This window comes from Meriones unguiculatus, chromosome 21, assembly GCF_030254825.1.
Source record: "Meriones unguiculatus strain TT.TT164.6M chromosome 21, Bangor_MerUng_6.1, whole genome shotgun sequence".
In the NCBI taxonomy this organism is placed as follows: Eukaryota; Metazoa; Chordata; class Mammalia; order Rodentia; family Muridae; genus Meriones; species Meriones unguiculatus.
Window position 1 is genome coordinate 51,586,193 of NC_083368.1, and position 24,179 is coordinate 51,610,371.

The following is a 24,179-nucleotide window of genomic DNA, read 5'->3' on the forward strand; positions in this document are numbered from 1 at the left end:
AAGCTCCTCAGAGAAAGTCAAACTTTGCATGATGAATAATCAGTGGTCAGAACTAACTTCTCAAAATTTCCTGTTTCCAGGTGGCAACACTCTCTCTATAGCTGACATTTTTTTCAACTGGTTCTGACCTCTGTAGTAACAAACTGTAAATTTGTCCCCAGGACACCCTACAAGTGTTTAAGGGTGACTAACACCCTCCGCTGGCTTCCAGGTTAAATATGCCTCAGGTGTCCCTCAGGGCACTACAGCATCTGCCCACCCTCCTGGCTCTTCATAGCAGACAACGGGTTTTGTGTGAATGGAATCATTTGTTCCTTTCAGGTCTGTTCTAGTTTGCTTTCTGTTGCTGTGATAAACAGTGACCAAAAGCAATTTGGGGAGGAATGGGTTTATTTGGCTTAGATTGTCCAGGTCACAAACCATCTTCGAAAGCCATTATGGCATGGAGTCAAGGAGGAGTAGAGGCAGGAATCATGGATGAATACTGTTTACTGGCTTATTCCCATGGCTCATGTTCAGCCAGCTTTAGCCCATCCAAGTACTAGCCAAGCCAAACCTGTTTAGCTATCCAGATCAGGTAAGATCAAATGTGTTGCGAGTATTGTGGGCATAGACTTAGCTGCTGGCATTCTAATCCAGGACCACCAGCTCAAAGCTGATGCCACCCACCGTAGGCTAGGTAGGTCCTCCGTCCTCAATCAAAAAAAAAATAAATAAATAAACAGGCTCAGCAGTTAGGAGCACTGGCTGTTCTTCCAGTGGAAGGGGGTTTGATTCCTGACACCTGTATGATACCTTATAACCTCTGTAATTCAAGTCCCAGATCATCTGATGGCCTCTTCTGGCCTCCGTGGGCACCATACAAACACTGGTGCATAGACATACACGCAGACAAAACACTCATTTAAGAAAACGCACTACTCATAATGCCCACAGGCCATCTGATAGAGGCACCCCCTCCCAACCGCACTGGTAATCTTAAGGCCAAACTTTTCTCTTCTAGTGGGAGCCACACAGTTATGTGTTTCATGCACCAATTTTGTTTTTCAGTTATTTTCTGTCATTTTTTTTCTGATTTGGAAGTTCCAATCTTCCTAAAATCCATGAATTTTTCTCACAACTTCCTCAGCAGTTATGACGGCAGTGGCAAATAAAGGAGCCAGCAACGTGAGCTGGGAGAAACATTTACATGCATGAATCAGACCAATTGCTCACTTGAAATGTGCTTAAGTTTATCTAAAAACCTAGCGTGCTAATAGCAGATGCTTTAATATTCATAGTTACTCTCACTTAGTTCTGATTACAAGTGTGTGATGCACTCTAGCTACAAGGAACGGGTCCTCTGATTAGATAAGATTCTTTCTTTTTTATATTTTTTTATATTTTTAGTTTTTATATTAATTATGGTTCATTTACTTTGTATCCCAGCTATAGCCCCCTTCTCATTCCCTCCCAATCCCACCCTCCCTCCATCATCTCCTCCCTGCTCTCTAAATACACTAATAGGGGAGGTCCTCCTCTCCTTCCATCTGACCCTACCTTATCAGGTCTCATCAAGACTGGCTGCAATATCCTCCTCTGTGGCCTAGTAAGGCTCCTCCTCCCTCGGAGGTGAGGGCAGTAGGTTGAAGAGCCAGCCACTGAGTTCATGTCAAGTCCTGTTCTCCTTACTAGGGTACCCACTTGGATACTGAGCTGCCATGGGCTATGTCTGAGCAGGGGTTCTAGGTTATATCCATTCATGGATCTCTGGTAGGAGAATCAGTCTCAGAAAAGAACCCTGTGCCCAGATATATTTGGTCCTTGTGGAGCTCCTGTCTTCTCCAGGTCTTACTAACTCCCCCTTCTTTCATATGATTCCCTGCACTCTGCCAAATGTTTGATTATGAGTCTCAGCATCTGCTCTGATACACTGTTAGGTAGAGTCTTTCAGAAGCCCTGCATGGTAGGTTCCTGACCTGTTTCTTGTTTTCTCCTACTTCCAATGTCCATCTCATTTATCTTTCTAAGTGAGGATTGATCATCTTACACCGGTCCTCCTTCTTGTTTAGCTTCTTTAGGTGTACAGATTTTCTTAAACTCAAATGTGCACCAGTGTCAGTGGGGGACTCACTGAAAGCATACAATGGATCCTCAGGGTTTCTGACTGCAAGTTTACCTAAGTGAAACCTAAGACAGAGTGTAGCTGATGCCAACTGTCATTGCCCTAAGGGAGAATCATCATGGCTCTGAGGTGTTCTCTGGGGAAAGAAAATAAATTCAAGTAAATTAATAGAGATGGCATATATTCTTTTTGGAAAGATCTGTGTTTTATGCCTGAACCTAAAACAACTCATATCAAACAGCAAGGGAATTATGAAAATTGTTACCCTTTCAAACTTCATTGAGAAAGGCACCCCACTTCAAACTCCCTTAAGTAAATAACTGCTTTTCACACAAGAGAGCTAACAACCTTTTGGTCAGCACTACCAGTATCTTTAGCTGGGGTTTTCTTCCATAGTCCTATCCTTTAAGCTTTCAGAATTGTGATCATGCTAATAATTTCTCTCTTACTTAAAAACTGAAGTCTCAAGCTATTGGCAGAATAGGAGTAAGAACAGTGACTATTTCCTTTTAATTATCTGATTCCATTAGGTTACATGTCCAGCTCTTATCACCTAGAAGTTCCAGTACGTCCTCAATTTGGCATTCGTGTAGTTTGTACATACATATACAAAAAAAAATACATGCACACACACACACATATACAAACATACATACACATACACACACAAAATACACTTGTTGTCTTCCATTTTGGTGAATATTATTGTTATAACCTAGAAACACACCAAAAAAAGGGAGGTCAAACCTGATTCTTCACTGTTCTTCAACTACTCCTGCCCCATCTCATCTCAGCCTCTTTATCCATAGTGTATTTGCTACATTGTAGATAAATGGAGAATGACAATAACAGGAGAAGCTTTGAAATCAGTGTTACCTTGGACATCAAAAAGGAATATGGAAAAATTTGTATATGTTGAGACAACTCACCCATCTACCTATTATTGCCTTAGCCCACACTTTCATACGTTGTTTCTTCTTGAATTTCCTGTCTCATTCAAAATTGTATTGGACATTCAATCTTCCTTATGAAACACTTGTTCCAACAGTTCCTTCCCATAGAATAAAGTTATTTATTACATTCTCTCTTTATCTCATTCTCTCTCTCTCTCTCTCTCTCTCTCTCTCTCTCTCTCTCTCTCTCTCTCTGTGTGTGTGTGTGTGTGTGTGTGTATGTCTGTGTCTGTGTGTGTTTGTGTACACATATAAACTACAGGGCACCTTTGTAAAATAGGTTCTCTTTTCACTACGTGGGCCCAGAGATAAAACTCAGGCTGTCAAGCCTTTAACTACTGCACCATCTTGCTGGTACTAAGAATTAGTTTTTCAAACCCAGAAGTACTTCTACCTCAAATATTATTTTTAGGAGGCATTCTTTGTTTCTCCTGGTGAAACCATCTCTAATATCCAGAAGCCTGTTTCAATCCTTCTCCATGAAGCTTAACTCTTTTTAAATAGATATTTTGATTTCTACATAAATACTTCCATAAAGTGAAATCAAGTCATCATAAATGAAATTAAATAGACAAGGCTCTTTGCCCCAACCCTATGCCTAGTTCCCAATCTAGTGTACAGCTGGAAGACCCCAAACAACTTTACAAAGACTGGGCCATCTCAGCTGAGAAATGCAAGTGCAATAGGGGCACTGAGCCTTTAACTCTTCTCCATTTTGGATATGCAGCCTAGGCTTAGAAATACTGTTCAACCAAAAATGGAGAAGGGGGTTCAAAGGTTATTCATGTTCAATAGGAACAAAGACCTTGTCAAAGGTAAGACTGCCAACAACTCTGTAGGTGGCTGGTGTGGAGCAGGAGCATTAATAGCAGCCACTTTGGGTGATGAAGAGCAAATGATACTATGAAAAAGGGGAAACTCACAGTGGCATGTGGATGGTAAAACAACCTTGAAATCTGATTCTGTATCATGCTGAGAAAGAACAGGAATCAGGGTGGCCTAGGGAGATCCTTGTTAGAATGACAGCAGCAAGCCTGCTGGAGAGGTGGGGACAGCAGGTTAAGCTGATTCCAAGAGGAAATTCTGAGAGTGGTGTTCTAAGTTGGTAAGCTTTCGAAGACAACAGGGTTCAGGATGTAGCAAAGCAATATTGATGGGAGCTGGAGAGATGGCTCAGTCAGTAAACTAGTGATCATACAAACACAGGGACTGACATTTAATCCCCAGAACCCATGTTAAGGAAAAACAAACAAACAAAAAGTCTGAACCATAGTGTACCCCTATAATTCCAGCTGGGAGGCTTGACGGCTGACCAGTCTAGCCAAATCAATGAGCTCTGGGTTCAGTGAGAGACCTTGTCTCAAAGTAAAATGGAAAACAACTGACAAAGGCGCCTGATATTAACTATGCAGGTGCATACATATGCAGCCCCCTCTCCTTGAAAACCCCCTTCCCTGAGATATCACACACACAACACACTCATACCGCACGCACACACCACGCATATACAAACCACACTGCGCACAGCAATCACACAGAGCAAGAAATGGCTGAGAGGGAGATGAAATCACACGAGTGCAGAAGTTTCTAAAACCAGAGGATCCTTAGGGATCAGCAATGGCGTACTTAAGCTGATCGCGCACACAGTCCGCTCTTGGCCTGTCAAAGAGGCTCATCTGGGGAGAGAGGTGTTAGGAGTGGGGTGTACCTGCGAAAACGGGATGTCTGCACAGGAACTTTGGAGGAACAACCCTAACAATTCTGGGTTGGCAGATCATATGCATTATGTAAACCCCTCCCCATGCCCCAAATAAAATCTCGTTTTGTTGAAAACCAGGTATGTTTTAAGATAGTCCTATGGTAGCAGATGTAATAATTTCTCAACAGTAAGACCTTAACATTGAAAACCACAGTAATTACAGAAGCAGCATGCGTTAAAAAAAAAATCCAGGAGGTGCTTATTGCTGAACAATGAAATAGAAGGATGGAATCTCCATTCTAATGATGGATTCTCAGAAACAACATGGAAAGGCTTTGCTTTGCCTTTCAGGGTTCCCCCGACTCTGAGATTCTTCATCTGGATTCTTGTTTGCTGATTCAATAACCAGATGTCTGGGAAATGACCACTTTAAGAATACAATGTGCCCACCAGGCCAGCTGGCTCTCTGGGTCACTGAGCCCTACAAAGAAAGGGCTCACACTTTTTCAAACAGATGTTGACCTGCATTTATTTTTAGAATCATTACAACCATTCTACAACAAGATGAAAAGATGTTTATCACTTTGGTTTATGTTTAATGAGTACTATTCAGTCATGTAATCACAGGAAAAATGTATTAGAAATGTTTCTTGTAGAAAATCATTGAACAATTTGTCCCACTAATGATGGGAAAAACAATTACAATTTTATTTAAAAAAAATCAACAGCCTACTGATTACAGAATGTGGGGGGGGGGGGCAGGAAAACAAGCACTGACTACTGAAGAATTCCAAAGACTTATATATACATATAAGATGGAAAAATCTAAAGAAAATCTGATTATGCTATTGGCATTGTGGCAAAATATTATAAATTCCAGTACCACATCATCAAGCAACATATATAAGCATTACTAGGTCCAAGACAAAATGGCACTGCCTATACTGCAGGTAAAAATTTGACTACAACAAATATCTAACATTGTAATAAATGGCTAACAGAGAAGCACTGACTCCAGGTCCTGGTCACTAAATCCAAAATAGAATAAGCCTGGAGTAAAAGTGCCCTATGGATTTGTTTACAACAGGTGCTTAGAAGGGCAGACTAAAGCTGCTGTTCTGTGCTGAAGATGACAGTGGCTCTGCCCAGCTCCCAGTCTCACCGTCAGGTACAGAGACGACCACATGCCCACAGTTTCCAAGTTCACAGACCTGACCCTCCTTTCCTACCTCCAATACAAACTATATCCAGCTTTAAAAAAAATTCACACAAAATTCTTGAACCACACGCCATATACTGTTTAATGTTATCTCTCCATACTAGCAAAAGTTTCTTTTACTAAGTGAAACAGTGGTTTCTTAAACATGGGAATGAAGTCAAGCCTAAGTTTGACAACGATGGACAAAAAGAGGGAAAAAAAAGAGGAGAAGAGAAAGCAAGAGGACACAGAGGGGCAAAAAGAGAACACGTTCTGAGAGGGAAGGATGAATGAGTACCTCGTTTACTATAGCTATTGTGAACGAGGACCTCATATAAATATGTGAAGAGCTGCAGCGATCCTAGGGCTTTGGCTTCAGAAAATACCACAGAAAGATTTCTAGATGTCACTTGTTTTTGGCAGTGGTCTTTGTGGTGTTGGAAATGGAACCCAAGGCCTCGTGGCTGCAAGTACTCTGGTACAGCCAGAGCCCCAACCTCATCATCTCCACAGCTTAAATGAAAATCACTGGCGCCAGTCAGAGTCCCAGATCCCAGTGTCCAACATGGAGTCTACAGATATCAGCCTGTCTGTTCAGGATTCAACCATCCAAGAAGAGTTCCTGTAGAGTCAGTCTTCTGAGTCCTTCTTTATCTAATATGACGCTAGGTACTATATGGAATAACTTCAGTCCCAAGAAAACACTGAAAATTCAGTTCCTGCTAAATCCTTCAGTAAACCTGCCAGTATATGCAATTAACAGTCAAACTTTCCCAGGGCCCAGAACACAGAGGCCTGTATGCAACAGGAAGATGTGGCCTCACCTTGGCATCTGCCCAAGTTTTGCTGTATTTTGGCTATGCGGGCCCTGCATGGATGCCCTTCCTCCTTTAACACTCTCCCTTGGGTTACTCTGCAGCAAAGTGCTGACCTTCTTGCATGGAAAAACTCACAGAATTCATACTTATTCATTTCTCTAGCACTGTCCCATAACTCAAAAATCCAGTGTTTCCCCGAGAGAGTTCAAAGGCTCATGGAAATTATGCTAAACTACTGTGAGAAAATAAATTATAATGAATTCTAGACTAAAAATATTAGTGTTCTTTTCTCAATGTGATTTTGGAAGTAAATTTTCAGAATCTGTTTTCTATTTTTTTTTTCTTACAATGGGAATAAATCACTTATTTTATCCGAGCAAAATATAATACGTTATGAAAGTACCTGCGCTTTCATGTTCTTGAGCTTAATTAGTCATCCCCACCCCCTGAGTGCAAGACTGAATACGGGAGCACAATCAACATGAGCACAATGTGTCGGAACATTCCACACTACTACTTTCTCCAAATGACCTGGCATGATTTAAACACGTCCCTTCAAGACCAAAAAAAAAAACAAAAACTAACTGGGGGGTGGATGTGTGGATTAGAACATCTGTACATTAAATGTGATAGGACAAAGCACCACAGAAATTCTATATAACTTCTTCAACAGATATGATCATATAGTACTCATGCTAAGTCATATCGGGCCCTGAAATATTTACTGTTTTCTTGAAGACTATCACTACTTTATTTATAAAGCTTTTCTTGCTATGCAGATAGCTATTACCTACTAACTGCTTGAATAGTATTCTTGACCAAGGATATTTTTAAAAAAAATATTCTGTATAACAAATTTTCATTTCAAAGAACAAAAACAAAACACTGCAACATAATGACATCAGAGTTACTATAATATTGTATAATGAATTTTCACTATTGCTAAAAGATGAAAGAGGCTTCTTATAAGAAAAATGCAAAATATATAATTTTTTTTTAACTAAAGTAAAGCCAGGTTAAAAACACACCAACCCAATTTGGGGGTGGGGGGAGTTTGATTCCACTTTTAACACAGGCTAACTAGAAACAAACACAGGCACACTCCTGAGAATAATTCATTCACAAAATCTTAAAATTAGCAGAAGTCAGAATTCTTGCCTCAAAATCCTGCCAGGTTTTCTTCCCCCTGTATTTGCAGCATGCCAAGTGAATTTGGAAAGTTAGCAGAGTGACAGGAAATCACACACTCAGACACACACACACACACACACACACACACACACACACACACAAAGAATCACACTTTAAACACACTGCTGGCCAGCTTGAGGACCTGATTTAACAAACATGTTTAATCCACTTGCTCAAAGGTCACGCTGTCCGAGCGAAGGGTGATTGGTTTCCTCTGCTGCAGGAGCCTGGCTACCAGCGTTCGCAGAAGTGGGGTGCTCCAGGATGTGGGTCACTTTGCCTGAAGCTCTCGGGAGAGGAACTTCGTTACTCGTCTCTCCTTCCATGGGTGAAAAGGTTCCGGGCAGCTCATTTGACATCAGAACTTGAAGAGAGTCTATTCCATCCTCAACATCCATGTGAATCCCCAAAGCTTTCAGAACGTCACATTTGCACATGGGGCATGTGCCATGGGCTAGAATCCAGGGGTCAATGCAATTCTTGTGGAAAAAATGATTGCAAGTGAGAATACGAACTATATCATTAGGTTTATAGGGTTCAAAGCAGATGACGCAGCTATCTGCATTTGGATTTACTTCCTCGTCGCCCTCTTTCAACACTCGCACCTGCAGCTGGCCAAAAGCTTTTTTGATCTCTCTTGTTAATCGTTTCCACCTCCTGTTCTCAATTCTTGCGACCCAAAGTCTCCGGATATGGTAAAAGGTGAAATATGCTAACGTAGCAGTTGTGACAATCATAAAGGAGACAAAATAGTGATTCAGCCAGATGATATGTTTTCTCCCTACCTCAACCATGACTGTAACATGAACTCCCTTCCGAATTAAATGTAAAATTTCCATGCCCTTTAGGTTACCGATCATAACTACGACAGTGTCTTCAAATGCCTGGTGAGACATGGGGAAAACCTGGTTGCCGGTACCTGGAAAGTTATAGATTATCACTCCCCTGGCTCCGTTCTCAGATGCCACCTTAATTTTCTGTGTGAAAGCACAACCTCCCCGTTCAATGAGTGCAATCCATGGCTCCTGGTTAACTGGCAGGATGAAACTGGTATTGGGATCACAAGCATTTTGAGTTTTTCCCTCTGGTGGCACAACAACTCCTGCTACTCTCTTCAAAATGGAGCTTCTTCCAAAGACCCCGGTCTCCCCAAGCTCTGACAGCATGCGGTTCCCGACATGAAACGATATGTTCATGTAGGCAGTCCAAACTGCACTTGCTGTACAACAGTTCTGACTAATGAGCCAGATGAAACCGAACTTCAGCAGCCAGAAAGATGCAGCTTTGTTCTGCCGAGCGCCAGTCTGAAGAAGATTCATCTCCATCTTTCACGTATGACTTTAGGAGCCAACCCAACCAAGGGGCCCAGCTGCCACATCTGTTGACAATCAATTCAAAATGAGAAAGGAAAGAATATCTTCCGGGTGAAAACAAGATCTGCAGTCTTCCAACATGTTTCAGCAAGAGAGTCCTAAAGGTGTCTTGAGTGTCAGATGTTCTATTAGAGAGAAAAACTTTAGATAGTAAAGAAGCCCTGTCTCACCTCACTGTAACTTTAGCTACTGCTTCCTGTTGCATGAGGTGATTGTGACATAAAAGGCTGAGCAGCCAATGAGGTGAGAGCTCAGAGTGTGCTGCAACTGTACTGGCTCAAATGTTTCCAATGTGGTTATGAGTAGTTCGGGTGTGCTTATAAAACGGTCCAATCATGGAGCCATGTACAACGTTGTAGTTAGCACGGAAAACTAAAACAAGGAAAGAAACATTTCTGTACTCGATTCTTTCTAAAAAATCTCACAGCAAACATGAGAATACTGTGAAACTGTCACTCTCCTAAAACAATATTTCAGACAAAATTAAGTTTGAAATCAACAAAGAATCATAAACTAGAAATGTGCGATCTGTAACACTAACTTTACCTACTTGGTCACTGTCAATTTTTATTTATTTTTCTTTTTTATTATTATGATCATTAATTACAATTTATTCACTTTGTATTCCAGCTGTGACCCCCTCTCTTGTCTCCCCTCAAATCTACCCTCCCTCCCTCTCCTACTCCTATGCCCCTCCCCTAGCCCACTGATAGGGGAGGTCCTCCTCCCCTTCTATTTGACCTTAGCTTATCAGGTCTCATAAAGACTGGCTTCCTCCGGACTGGCAAGGCTGCAACCCCCAGGCAGAGAGCCTGATACTGAGTTCATGCCAGAGGAAGTTCCTGCTCCCCTTACTAGGGACCTCACTTGGAGACTGAGCTGCCATGGGCTACATCTGAGCCGGGGCTTTAGGTCCTCTCCATGCATTGTCCTTGGTTGAGGTATCCTTTTCTTCAGGGTCCTCAGGGATCAGTTTTTATGGCTCTGTTGGTCTCCTTGTAGAGCTCCTGTCCTCTTCAGGTCTCTCTCCCCCTTCTTTCATAAGATTCCCTGTACTCTGCCCAAAGTTTGGCTATGAGTCTCAGCCTCTACTTTGATACCTTGGTCAGTAGAGTCTTTTAGAGGCCCTCTGTGGTAGGCTCCTGTCCTGTTCCCTGTCTTCTCCTGCTTCCAATGAAGATGCAAATAAGTAAATGATATAGGATTTCTGAACCATTTATTGGTTTTGATCTTTTAAAAGCAGTGATTCTCAACCTGTGAATTGCAACCCCTTTGGCAAACTATCTCCAAAAACATTAATTATGATTATATAATTTTAATTTTATTATATAATGTTACAAAATAGAAGTGAAGGCAAATTTATGGCTGTGGGTCACCACAACATGAACTATATTGAAGGAACATGGCATTAGGAGGGCTGATAACCACTGTAAAGTACAGGGTCCAACTAAGTCTCCTGTCTTTGGACAGCTTTACTTAGACAGTTCAGCAGCACATACAGATGACAGGAATACATTTAAAAGACATACCTCCTGTTTTCAAATGTAACTTGATTTAAAAAAATTAAAAAACCCTGTAAGATTAAAAATGTAACCAATGACAGCAACAATGGTTACAGGTCATAAAAAGATGATGCTGACAAATTACTTTAATAAAACTTAACAAGCTGAGGACTTATACCTTGAACATAAACATTTTTGGCCTCCGTGTGCAGGGTTCAAAAGCAAACCATTTTACACTGGACTCACCAGGACTAAGAAAGTTGGTACTTTTTGTAGTTTATGAAACAGCAACTACTTGCAGAACAAAGATTGGCATATAAGCTGGTGGTCAGGGAGGCCCCAGAAGCAATATAGGTTCTTGCCTTCCCTCTTGGTTGCCTGCTAGAAGTAGGTGATAAAAAGGCTTATTGCTGAAGACAGCAAACACCTTGGATTCATGTACACAGAAATCAAGCTGGAATTGAGCTAGACTCCCCTCCCTTGCAGCTAGCTTTCTGCTGGGAGACAAGGGCCAGCGATGCTCCTCTCCAGCAGTGAATCCCGTGAGCTGCAAAGCCAACCTGCCAGGCAAGATGTAGGGACTGTTGCAATAGGAGCGCTGCTGCTGAGGAGCAACAGCTGGGCTGGATTTGACACCCACTACGGTGGAGGAAAGCTGTGTCTGGTACTAAAAACCTGGAGGAAGACTCGTAGCTAGGGAGCTCACAGGCCCTAGGGAAGGAACTGAATACTGCACTGCTGTTTTAGCCAGGTCAGAGGGTCAAGCTCTCATCTAACGCTTGCTTATATCCACACACATCCACTACTGTCTCAATCAGAGAAGCCTCTCTTTAGGAAACAAGGCGAACACTGAGCCTCCTGGCTACGCAGAGTGTTGAAACTAAGCGTTCATCCTCAAGACATTTTCTGCTCATCCTGCTAAGGCTTAGGAAACAATGTGGAAGAGAGGGCAGAAACAATCCGGAAGACAGAGAGAAAGGTTTCACAACACTATCTCCTGGGCAAGACACCACTGGGCTTATGAACCCACAGACGTTGTGGGTATTGGCGCTGGGTGTGCACCAGAATGGTCACATCAAGAGTAAGGCGCAGTTGGAGGACAGGATCAGGAATCCCCCCCTTCACTGCAGAACCACTTCTTCCTGATGGATTCAAGTGGACGGGCTACCTTTTCCTTCAGCTGAAAATCCACTGATGAATGCACCAAACTCCAACGGGTGCTTCTTACCCAGCAGTCACCCAGACAACCCCGGTTAAGCTGAATAGGTCACAAAAGGGACTAGTAGAGATGAGGGGTAGAGATTTATAGAATGAGAAGGAAATAAGTGTGTTGGAGAAAGATTAATCAATACACTGTATATATGGACAAAATTGTCAAATTAACAAAATTAATTAACATGCTCAAAAAAGAGTAGCAAAAATTTAGAAAGAATGTTAGTGTGGAACTTCCAGTCCACAATGGTTAATTTTCTTTTATAGAAGCCATTACTGCCTTCATTAACACAGCTCCATGGGAAAGGTGTAGTGATAATGGGTAGGCTTCTGCAGATTCAACACACACCATCTACATTGAATACCCAAACCCGAGATTTTCACTCAAACCACAAATCCTTGGCTTTCAGTTTTTCAGTAACACATGGGTGTTTATTCACCCATGAAAAATAAGGTAAGAAATGAGAATTCCAATATAGTATTGGAATGATAACTGAACAAAATGCTTAGCTCTGCTCTGTTGTCAAAAGCCAGAGCCATACTCACGGCTATTAATATTTCTGGGTACTAATAAAATTAATTTAAACCATGGCAATTTAAATCAAAATCTCATTCTATAGTGAAGTTTATTAAGAGATATACACTTTTAGCAATTAAAAAAAATAAAAAAAGAAAAGAAAAACTAGACAAAGTTTTAAAACAAAGCCCCCAAATAAATATGTTAAAATCTTAACAGCCCAGAAATTCCCCATTGCATCAGTACCTTAATCATAGTACTCTGATGATTAGGATGAGTATTGTTTTTAACATGGACCAACTTCTTCATTTGGAGAACGACAACAAAGTCTAACAAACTGATTAAGAAGACAACAGTTCGTGGGCATGATACCAAGTTTTATTTTCAAAGCACAGAAATTTCACCTTTAGTGGCTGAATAGAGGAACTGAGGGTCAGGTTTTCTCCGTGTGTACGATACAATGAGCGAATCCATCTAATTTTAATCTGCAGAAAGGTCTCTGGGCTTCTTAGGGTTTCAGAACGTCACACTTGCACATGGGGCATGTCCTGTGGGCTAAGAGCCAGGGGTCAATGCAGGTCTGGTGGAAAAAATGCTTGCAAGTTAAAATACGTATTACATCTTGGGCTTTGTATATATCAAAACAAACGACACAGCTGTCTTCATTTGGGTCCAGCTCCTTATCCCCTTCCTGGAGCACTCGAAGCTGCAGCTGGCCAATGGCTTTCTTCACATCGGCCTTTATTTGTCTTTGCCTCCTCGTAGAAGAATTGGGCACTCGGGGTCTCCAGGCACAGTACAGGAAAAGGTAGGCAATTGTGGCTGCCAGGAAGGTAAACAGAGACATAACATAGTGGCTCAGCCACGGCATATGCATTCTTCCCACTTCAATGATGATTGTCACGTAGACACCTTTCTGGATCAAGTGCAAAAGCTCCATGCCTTTGAGGTTGCCTATCATCACTGCAACTATGTTCTCTGTCCCCTGGTGAGACATGGGAAAGACCTTGTTGCCTGTACCTGGATAGTTATAGATGATCACTCCATTTGCTCCCTTCTCTGCAGCCACATTGATTTTATGAGTGAAAGTGCAGCCTCCCCGTTCAATGAGGGCCAGCCAGGAGTCAGCCTGATCAGGCCTGCTGAAGTTCGTCAGGGGATTACAAGCATTCTGATTCCATCCCTCAGGAAGGACCACGGCACCAGACACCCTTTCCAGAGGAGAATGATTCCCAAACACTCCACTCTCTCCTAGCTCTGATATGATCCGGTTTCCCACCTGGAAGGTTATATTCAGATGAGCCGTCCATATCGCTTTTCCTCTGGAGTCAGGGAAGCTAAGTAGCAGGAAGATGCTAAGTCTCCACAGCCGAGATGAAACAGACCTATGAACTGAAGGCGTGAGTCCGGGTGGGTACATTCCTCCAGGAGCTGAGAGACATGAAAAACCAAGTAACATCTGCTGTTGAAGGAGCTAACTTGAGCTGTCAAGAGCAGATGACTAAAGCACGTAAATAAAGAAGGTCTGCCGGGGTGAACGATGCCTTCGCCCTTCCAGCATTTTTACTCTTGGGACTTTACCTTTCTTATAATGAAAATTCAAGAGGTGTTATTAGCTCAATGTGATTTCAAGAAAGTTATGACTTCCTAATGGGCAAATTGTGACATCAGAGGCGCAGTTAAGCCAATCCAGGAGTTTATATTAGTTCAATGCATACTGAAATCCCATTGGTCAAAAGGCTACTACTAAGCAGTAAGTCAAAGGTATACATTCATACATGTATGTTCAGATAGTAACATGAATGAAATTAAGGCTATTATATTATATTATATTATATTATATTATATTTACACACAAACATCACTTTGAGCACACTGTGATAAATGTTAAAAATAATATAACTTGAGTTTTTTCTTTATATTTGGACATACTAAAAGATATCTTAGTCTTTTAGAAACTATCCATTCACATTAATCAATGTTTCTGGCCAGTCGCCTGTTCTCTTCATGCTTCGACACCACCCAGCTGGCCACTCTGTGGACAGCCAGAGTAAATCACCCCTACTTTCTTCTGGAATTAAATGCTAACACCAAGCCTGAGAATTTAACATAAGGGATGAAGAAGAAAAAAAGAAAAACATATTTTTTCCTAATATAGACACATTCCCCAAAGCAAGCGCATCTTTGTTCATTGAGTCTGTTACATAAATACCTTCTATGTGCTAAGCAAATACTAAGTATGGAAAGAGAGACAGTATAAAAACAGTATGAAAAAAACCCCCATGATCCTATGATTATCCAATGAGAATAGGTTTGAAGCAAATAAGCAGATATAAAGAGCTACATGAACTATGAGCAGAAAGTGCGAGTATAGAGAAAATGATAACATGGAACGGAGACCGTCCTTGGCGGTAACTGATCGTCTGATGCACGTAAAACAAACCGAAATTGCCAAAGCAATTTGTTGCCAAAGCAAAGCAACAAGACTGGAAGTGGAGGAAAAGGTAGCTGTGTGTGCCAGGATGGAAAGCCACACGGCAGGTTAAAGGGTCTGAAGGAATGCAGACTGGTCAGGAGGCAGTGAAGGAGGAAAGGCAAAGAGTAAGCGCTGTGCTTGGTGGCACACATGCTTGTCCTGAGGACTGCGAATGATGTCCCAGGACATGAGAAACACACCACCAAACCCTTGCGTTTTATTTAAACCCTTCCCTGAAAGTCTTTGTACAGAGATAGACAACAAATTGACAATACTCATTCAAACACTTGTTACCTAGGTTAAAGACAGCTTCGACGTGATGGGCAGGCTCACAGCTTTGAGGCCACAGAGAGAGAAGCCCTTGGTTGCTTATGAGGCTCATGCACAGAATGTGCTCTGAGTATCATGTCGGGAAAGTGTTTGTCTATCTGTCTGTTTTGACAAAAGCATTCTTTGTACTTACTGGGTCATGGGTCATAATACTTTAGTTAATATTTGTTTGCCAGATAGATATTGATTAAAATTCTTGATCCCTACAATTTTGACTAGTTGAGGTTTAGTGTTCATTTGACCCATTTTTTTTATATTCAGAGAGTGAAGTAGTGTTTGATTCTACTGGCAATGAAACCATGAGATGAGGTGAAGAAGTTTAATGTTACTTAGGAAATACTTGTTGAATTTGTGGTTGTTCTAGGGAGGTGATTTAAAATAACAGGATTTTGACATGGTTTTCATATTTTCTGAGTTTGTATGTTTGTTGTTTTTAGATAGGCTGTTCAATTTCCTCTCCAGATCTTACTATTTTAAACTTCATAAGTAGTCAAGGACAACCTTGAACCCCTAATCCTCTACCTCTGTCTTTCTTTTTTTTAATTTAATTTAATTTTATTAGTTATACTTTATTCACTTTGTATCCCCCCATACACCCCTCTCTCCTCCCCTCCTGGTCCCAACCTCCCTCCCCTATCTTCACGCATGCCCCTCCCCAAGTCCACTGATAGGGGAGGTCCTCCTCTCCTTCCTTCTGGTCTTAGTCTATCAGATCACATCAGGAATGGGTGTATTCTCATCTTCTGTGGCCTGGTAAGGCTGCTCCCCCCTCAGGGGAGGTGATTAAAGAGCAGGCCAATCAGATCATGTCAGAGGCAGTCCCTCTTCCCATTACAGTGGAACCCACTTGGACACTAAACTGCCATGGGCTACATCTGTGCAGGGGTTCTAGGTTATCTCCATGCATGGTACTTGGTTGGAGTATGAGTCATTGGAAAGACCCCTGTGTTCAAATTTTCTGGTTCTGTTGCTCTCCTTGTGGGGTTCCTGTCCTCTCCAGATCTTACTATTTCCCACTTCTTATATAAAATTCTATGCACTCTGCCCATCAGTTGGCCATAAGTCTCAGCATCTGCTTTGATAGTCTGCAGGGCAGAGGCTTTCAGAGGCCCTCTGTGGCAGGTTCCTAGGTTGTTTCCTGTTTTCTTCTTCTTCTGATGTCCATCCTCTTTGCCTTTTGGGATGGGAATTGAGCATTTTAGTCAGGGTCCTCTCTCTTAATTAGTTTCTTTAGATTTTAGTAGGTTTATCCTATATTGTATGTCTATATGAGTGAGTATATACCATGTGTATCTTTCTGCTTTTGGGACAGCTCACTCAGGATGATCCTTTCCAGGTCCCACCATTTACCTGCAAATTTCATGATTTCCTTATTTTTCATTGCAGAGTAATACTCCATTGTGTAGATGTACCACAATTTCTGCATCCATTGTTCAGTTGAGGGGCATATGGGCTGTTTCCAGCTTCTGGCTATTAAAAAAAAAAGCTGCTACAAACATGATTCAGCAAATGTCCTGTTTGTGTAGCTGAGCCTCTTTTGGATATATGCCTAGGATTGGTATGGCTGGATCTTGAGGAAGCGCTATTCCTAGTTGTCTGAGAAAGCACCAGATTGATTTCCAGAGTGGTTGTACAAGTTTACATTCCCACCAGCAGTGGAGGAGGTTTCCCCTTTCTTTACAACCTCTCCAGCATGTGTTGTCATTTGAGTTTTTCATCTTGGCCATTCTGATGGGTGTAAGGTGATATCTCAGGGTCGTTTTGATTTGCATTTCCCTGATGGCTAATGAGGATGAGCATTTCTTTAAGTGTTTTTCTGCCATTCGATATTCCTCTATTGAGAATTCTCTGTTTAGCTCTGTTCCCCAATTTTTAATTGGATTACTTGGTTTGCTGATTTTCAGCTTCTTTAGTTCTTTATATATACTGGATATTAGTCCTCTGTCAGATAAAGGGTTTGTGAAGATTCTTTCCCAATCTGTAGGCAGTCATTTTGTTTTGATGACGGTGTCCTTTGCTTTACAGAAGTTTTTCAGTTTCATAAGGTCCCATTTATTGATTGTTGCTCTTAGAGCCTGTGCTCTTGGTGTTCTGTTCAGGAAGTTGTTTCCTGTGTCACTGAGTTCATGGGTATTCTACAAGTATTGTCTTGTTCTACCACATCCAAAATCTTTCACTGATTTGGAAGGGTTAAAAGTTTAAATAGCAAAACTTGTATGGTTCAAATCAGCAGTGTCTTTGTTTGGTTGAAGGGAACAATTTGCAAAAATTTATAAATTCATTGAATTTTTCTTGTTATAACTTGAAGGATTTAAGGCCTTGGTGGTTTAAAACATTCCTTCTCCTTTGCCATAGTCCAAGAACAAAAACCCCCTATAGCTAAAGGTGGCTCTGAAGCAGATGTAACTCTGCCGTCTCAGGGGTGACATATTTTTAGGGGCATCTTTTAAGTTATCACAGTAATGGAAGACTGTTACTGGCATATCATGGCTGCAAGACAGACATGCAACTAAATATCATAAAATGCAGAGAATGATCTCTTATGAGGTAGATACACCTAGCTCAAAATGACACAAATAAGGTTGGGAGACCCTATTCTAATGGTACAATCTCAGGAGAGGGGCAAGAGTCACTCATCCTCGAGACACAATACATTCTGAGCTCTTGCCACACACTGAGCTCTTGTAATTATCAATGTAGCTGTTAAGTAAGATGTTTTCAGAAACGTGCATCTATTTCCACCGTTTTATTTTTTCCTAGCACAGAAACAGAATAGCTCTCTTTAAGCATCCTTATTAGCCCACAAGGGATGGTTGTCATTGCATCCATTTTATCAGAACTAGAGCAAAGAGTCTTCTACCCTGGGGCCAGCATAGTTAAATGAGGCAGAAAGAAGGAATGAATAATTGAGGCCACTGTAATTTGTTCCTTTAAAAACATTTATTCAATATATGGACTTTTAGTACCTGAAAATTTCATGTTCTTTATTCCATGGACGCTTGCATGTAGATGAAGGGAAACTGAACATACAACTAGGTTGGAAAATCTCATACTTTAAAAGTCCCTGTCTTTTTACATCTTTCCATTCTGCCTTCTAAAGTACGTTGGCTTTTCTCTTAATTTGGGTTCCCTGATGATCTCCGAGGATGGTTACTGTTCTAATTATCCATAGGCACACAGCACCCTGAGGTGCAAAGCAACATTTTGACTCTCACATTTCCCTTTAAGAAAGAGGGAAAAGATTTTTCCCAATATTTATGGATCTTCCCCACATGCCTCTGGCTGAAACTCCTTCACACATTTATATTTAATGGATCCATGAAATGAGCTTGATCATTACAACTGACATAAGTAAACCACAGTTGATTTTGTGGCGAAGCCCATCCCTCACTGAGTACATGCACAGGAGGAGTAAGCCAATTCTCAGCCACCAATGGAGAAAACTAGGAAATGGAAGGCAAATGATTAGAAAAGAGGCAGCTGCAGGATATAAATTCCTGGAATATGCTCAGAGAAATACTTAAATACCCACTTGCCAGAACAAATGCAGTGTGCATTCCACACAAGCCACCACCATAACACAGACTCAACACAGTTCTGCTCCTTAGAAGATTATGATTGTAAGAGATACAGTTACCGAGAAACTGAGGGTATGTGTATTTTTCTATAATAGTCAGACTCTAGGGAAGTTTGAGGAGCATTATACCCACCACTATGTAAAAAGGGTGGGATCATCTCATCTCCATTCTTAATAAGTTTTGACCATTACTACTATGAAATATATATGCCTCCAGAAATCCCAACTCTGATAAGGAAACGCAACCAAGCACATCCATACTGCACTTACCACCACTTGTAAGATACTGGGAAAACAAGAGACTTTCCAAAGGAGCCCACAGTCACAGGAAAGCCTATGAATTCTCTAGGAACCCATAAAGTACACTTATTGGGCATATAAGCTAAAGAAATGACAATGTTCTGAGGTCTCTATCCCTGAGGAAAAGCATCTTAAAGGGATTTGAGGGTAACAGCATGCTGATTCAAAGTGTCTTACTAAAGGCAACAAAAGAATTTTCTGAAAGAAAGAAAAAAAAAACCTTTTCTTTTACAATAAATTTTGCTTCATGTTACATTAGATTTTAAGTTTGTAATTCTTATACATATTAATGTAGCTTTTTTTTGGAACTTACCTGAAATTAATTGTTACACTCATGTGTTCAATATTACATACGTGTGATAATTAAAAAATATTATATACACCCCAAACCACCCTCAGTGAAAAGGAGTGTCTTCTAAGTATGCAAAACACAGAAAACAGTAGATTTTAAAAAAATATGTGAGCAAAATTATATGTGAAACAATCCAGAAGCTCACATATAATTTTTTAAAAGATTGTTTCCATGTTCACACCTGGGATCAAGGAAAGTATGAATGTCAGGAGGAGCAGGGGAGCGCTTTGTGAGTGGATTTGACCCCCCCTTTCTTGAGACGATACTCATATTTGACACTGCTAACAGGGCCAAGGACCTGACACCAGGTAGGCCTTCGGCCTAGTGGAAAACCTACAGTGTTTTTCAAGGATGTAACACTGTCCTGACTGGGTGTGTTTGGGTGACAGACTTCCATAGTCACGCCACCCCATGGGATGAACACTTTGCACTGCCTTTATCTGGAGTCACAACTATTCTCTCAGTCCGTTCTGCCTGCAGATAGTGGTTTCTCTGGTAAAAACAGGGAGACATAGAACTCTCTGCACTGTCTACTCTTCTTTCTTCCCATCCAACTTCATTTCCTACTATCAATTCTAAAATTTTCACTTCTTCAATTAAATCAGCTTAGCATATCCTATGCTCCTATCAAAATAATCAGAACAACACACTTCACACAGGCTTCATCTATTCTGGTGAGATTTATTTCCATGCTGTTTATAACTGTCTGGCCTGGCAACTGGCCGGCCAGTCGACTGCAGTGGAAGTGATGATATAACAGTTTCATCCCTCAGCTTTGGGAGGCCTTGTGTTCTTCACTCACTCTCTAGAATTCTGGCTACCCTGAAGTGAACGAGGCTCTCTTAAGAAGTGGATGTGAATTAAAATGCTCAAGAGAAAATCCATCTCTCTCTTGAAGAAGAGTAGAGACACCTGTGTGATTTGAAAATGACCAGAACTCAACTCTTCACAAAGAACTACAGGAAACTAAGGAATGCTGGGAGTGGGAGAAAGACTTCCCCAGGGCAGAGTACCTCAATAATAGGTTATCTGATATCAAATGGACAGCCCTGAAGAAGTACACACAAGTAACTTTACACAGACTGAGCAGGTTTTACTAATACATTTGTATACATTTACATATGTGTTCATTGAAACAATTAACGAAAACAGAGGCCATAGATTTGAAGTAAAAGAAGGTATGTTTTGGTCAGAGAGGAGAAGAGGGAAGAGGAATGACGTCATTATATTATAATCTCAAAAGTAAAAGAAATAATTTTTAAAAAGAGGACCAGATACATAAAAAGGCCTTGGCAGAATCTGACAGTCCCTAGTCTAGCCATAGTCCTGAATTATAAGACATGTTCACCCTTGAAAGGCACACAGTGATGGGGTAGTACACAGCGACTGTAAGATCATCCATCTCTCTACTATTTGGAGAGCGAGGATAATCTTATTCTCATTTCAGTTATGCCAGGATTCCAGCACCACATGTATACCATCACTGGTCATGAGAAAACGATAATTAAATCAATGATCTTCTGTGTTCTGACCCATAATATTCCTCATAAAACAAACTTCTCTAATTAGTGAGGTGGTCATAAGGGAGATCACTCCAGTCATAGTACTTAGACTGTAAATAATGCGAGAATCTTAACTCTGTAGATTTAATACGCACTCAACGTGATTTTTGTAGTCATGCCTGAATGGAAAGATAGATGAATATTTAAATTATATCAAAATGCCTTTATATTTTAATGAGCACAAATCAAAGCTACATTTTTTCTTCACTGTGAATTAAATTCCAGCTCTACAAATCTTTAACATTATGTTGGAAACACTTGCTTCTCATTCATCCCTGCAAGTGGGAGACCGTGAGGCAGTCAACTGGAGAAACATTATGACACCTAAGAGGTAATCAGGACAAATGTTAACAATGTAGTTTTTTTTAATTAAAGAGATAGGAGTTATTGAGTAATCTAAATAAACACAGATTATTTTTTCTGTTTGAAGTTAGAGCAAAATCATCTTCATATTAACCATTTAGATTAGATATTTATTTCAAGTTGAAAAATCGTTAACAGAGAAAAAAATAAATATACCCAAGGAGAATGCTTCAAATTATCAAGAGAGTGTCTCCCATTTTCCTGATGATCTATTCTGCCCAGTGGTGAAGGCTTAATGAATGGGCCTGGATGCTATTTTGGGGCTGCAACACATCTAAGATACTCTAAAACCTAAAGTGGCTTCTAAACCTTTCTGAGCCACCATTAGTCACTAGAATTCATGGGCTCTGCCTTCCTAAGACGCTTAAATTCCATGAGTAGGCATAAATTTTAAATGAGCCCGCGGCAGTCTGAAATAACAGCTGATGAAATCAAGGAAATTTCCCTAGTTATAATCCTTACATCTTTCCCCCCTAATTCACAGGTCAAAATCCCATTCTCATTTTTAGTTAATGTAATTCTCCCAAGGATACACATGATATAAAACAGTATAGACCACACACACTCACAGAAACTCTACTGAAATGAAAGGCTTGTAAGGCAACTATGTATGTAGGAATTACATATAAATAATATATATATGCACGTTACTACAGATATATAATATAAAACATATTATATATGAGGATATATAATATATTATATATTAAAATGTGTATAATGCAGCACAATACATACCATATACATACATATTTTTATTATCTGTTTGACACAGGGTCTTGTGTTATAACACACTGGCTTTCAAGTGGAGGCTGGCCTTGAGCTCCTCCTATGCTCCTATTCCGACTAGTGTTGCAGTATAGGTCTTCCTCATCAAGCTCAACTATACACATGTACTAATGCTCAGGTGTCTCTGGAGATAGAAATTATTTCCTCAATATTATACATCATTCCTTAGTAAATTATTTGCAAAGTTCCTTGTGATCTTTCTTACACTTATTAAAAAAATTGTTTATTTTTTTATCTCTAACTGAAAGGTTTTAATATATTCCTTTGTATTCCTGTTGAGGCCTAGTACACTGGTTTATATAAAACTATTTACTTATTTTTCATATATTCATTGCAATTCATGTAACTGGTATGATTACCTATTCCTTTCTGCTACATAGTCCAAAAGTTAACCCCCTACTAAATGCCTACACAATTGATTCTTTCACTCATTCATCCAAGCTTTTAATCAGGAATCTAACATGCACAGGTCAAGGTGCTGGGAGTAGAACAGTGATACAAAAGAACAATTCCTGTCTTCATGAAGCCTCCATGCACCCAGCACTTCAAAGATGAGGTCAAGATTGTTATATTGGGCACTCCCCGCCCCCATCTCTTTTGTTGTGCCAGAAACCCTTAAGAAAAAGTGAAGGTATTTTGCAGAGTTGACAGGGAGGGTGAGATTGGGTGGGGATGAGGGTGGGACTACAGCTGAGATACAAAGTGAATAAATTGTAATAAATAAGAAATTATATTAAAAAAAGAAAGTGAAGCACCCGTGGAGAGCTTTGCCCTGAAGACACAGTGAAAGGCAAGGAGGAAGCTTATCTGTGAGAAGGCCAAGGGCTGTCACAAGGCATCCAGGCAGAGGTACCCCACTGAGCTTAGGGTGGCCAGGATGGCAAGGAATGCTGGGAACTTTTACATGCCTGCAGAACCAAAACTGGGCATTTGCCATCAGAATCCTGGGATATACATGATATAAGTCCAAATGTCTATAAGGTATTGCAGCTTCTCCATCTCCTTCAGATCTTGAATGGCACCTTTGTTTAGCTCAACAAAGCTTCAAGTAACATGCTGAGAATTGTGAAACTGTATATTGCATGAGGGTACCGTGATCTGAAGTCTATAAATGAGCTCCTCTACAAACGAGGCTATGGTAAAATCAGTAAGAAGCGAATTGCCTTGAAAGATAATTCCTGATTGCTCAATCTCTTGGTAGTAAAATCGCCTACATAGAGGATCTAATTCATGAGATCTGTACAGTTGGAAAACTCTTCATGGCAGTGAATAATTTCCCTTGGCCCTTCAAATTATCTTCTCCATGAGGTGGGCTGAAGTTAGGGATGCTGGCAACAGGGAAGACCTAATAAATCGGCTATTAAACGGATGAACTAAGGTGTCACAGATGGTATTTTGTAGTGTGTTCAACTAATAAAGAGTCACAGCTTGTCACATTGAAAAAAAAATTATCTTATTCAAGAAGCTGATATTCTGAAGCCCTCTCTGGTAGGCTCCTGTCCTGTTCCCTGTTTTCTCCCTCTTCCAATATCCATCCCATTTGCCTTTCCAAATGAGGATTGATCATCTTACCCAGGGTCCTCCTTCTTGCCCAGCTTCTTTAGGTATATAGATTTCAGTATGTTTATCCTATATTATATGTTTAATATCCTCTTGTGAGTATATACCTTGTGTGTCTCTCTGCTTCTGGGGTAAGACTCTACTCAATAGGGTATCAAAGCAGATGCTGCCACTCATAGCCAAATTGTGGGCAGAGTTTAGGGAATCTTATGAAAGAACGGGGAGAGAGAAAAACATGGAGGGGACAGGAGCTCTACAAGGAGAGCAACAACACCAAGAAATCTGGGCCTAGGGGTCTTTTGT

General features: G+C 40.7%; 3 protein-coding genes and 1 pseudogene across 11 annotated transcripts in view; 1 reads left to right on the forward strand and 3 right to left on the reverse strand.

Moving 5' to 3' along the window:
* Cadps2 (calcium dependent secretion activator 2) overlaps window positions 1-24,179 on the reverse strand; it is a 520,278-nt gene that overhangs the window by 333,989 nt on the left and 162,110 nt on the right. The window lies entirely within an intron of this gene.
* Window positions 8,100-9,531, reverse strand: Rnf133 (ring finger protein 133). The gene is made up of 2 exons (XM_021627133.2): window positions 8,805-9,531; window positions 8,100-8,675 (listed from the first exon to the last, which is right to left on the reverse strand). Exons 1-2 carry the CDS (start codon window positions 9,286-9,288, stop codon window positions 8,137-8,139), a joined length of 1,023 nt encoding a protein of 340 aa, XP_021482808.1. The 5' UTR covers window positions 9,289-9,531; the 3' UTR covers window positions 8,100-8,136.
* On the reverse strand, window positions 12,928-14,157 carry Rnf148 (ring finger protein 148). Its single transcript, XM_021627130.2, has one exon. It carries the CDS (start codon window positions 14,024-14,026, stop codon window positions 13,076-13,078), a length of 951 nt encoding a protein of 316 aa, XP_021482805.1. The 5' UTR covers window positions 14,027-14,157; the 3' UTR covers window positions 12,928-13,075.
* LOC110540349 (large ribosomal subunit protein uL30-like) lies at window positions 15,127-23,665 on the forward strand (annotated as a pseudogene).

Bases quoted from the DNA above. Each gene is read 5' to 3' on its own strand.
- Rnf133 (XM_021627133.2), bottom strand. From the start codon at position 9,288: ATGGAGATGAATCTTCTTCAGACTGGCGCTCGGCAGAACAAAGCTGCA. The intron at 8,676-8,804 runs GCATGGAAATTT...CTGCTACGTTAG, and splicing joins TATGATCGGTAACCTAAAGG to CATATTTCACCTTTTACCAT.
- Rnf148 (XM_021627130.2), bottom strand. From the start codon at position 14,026: ATGTTACTTGGTTTTTCATGTCTCTCAGCTCCTGGAGGAATGTACCCA.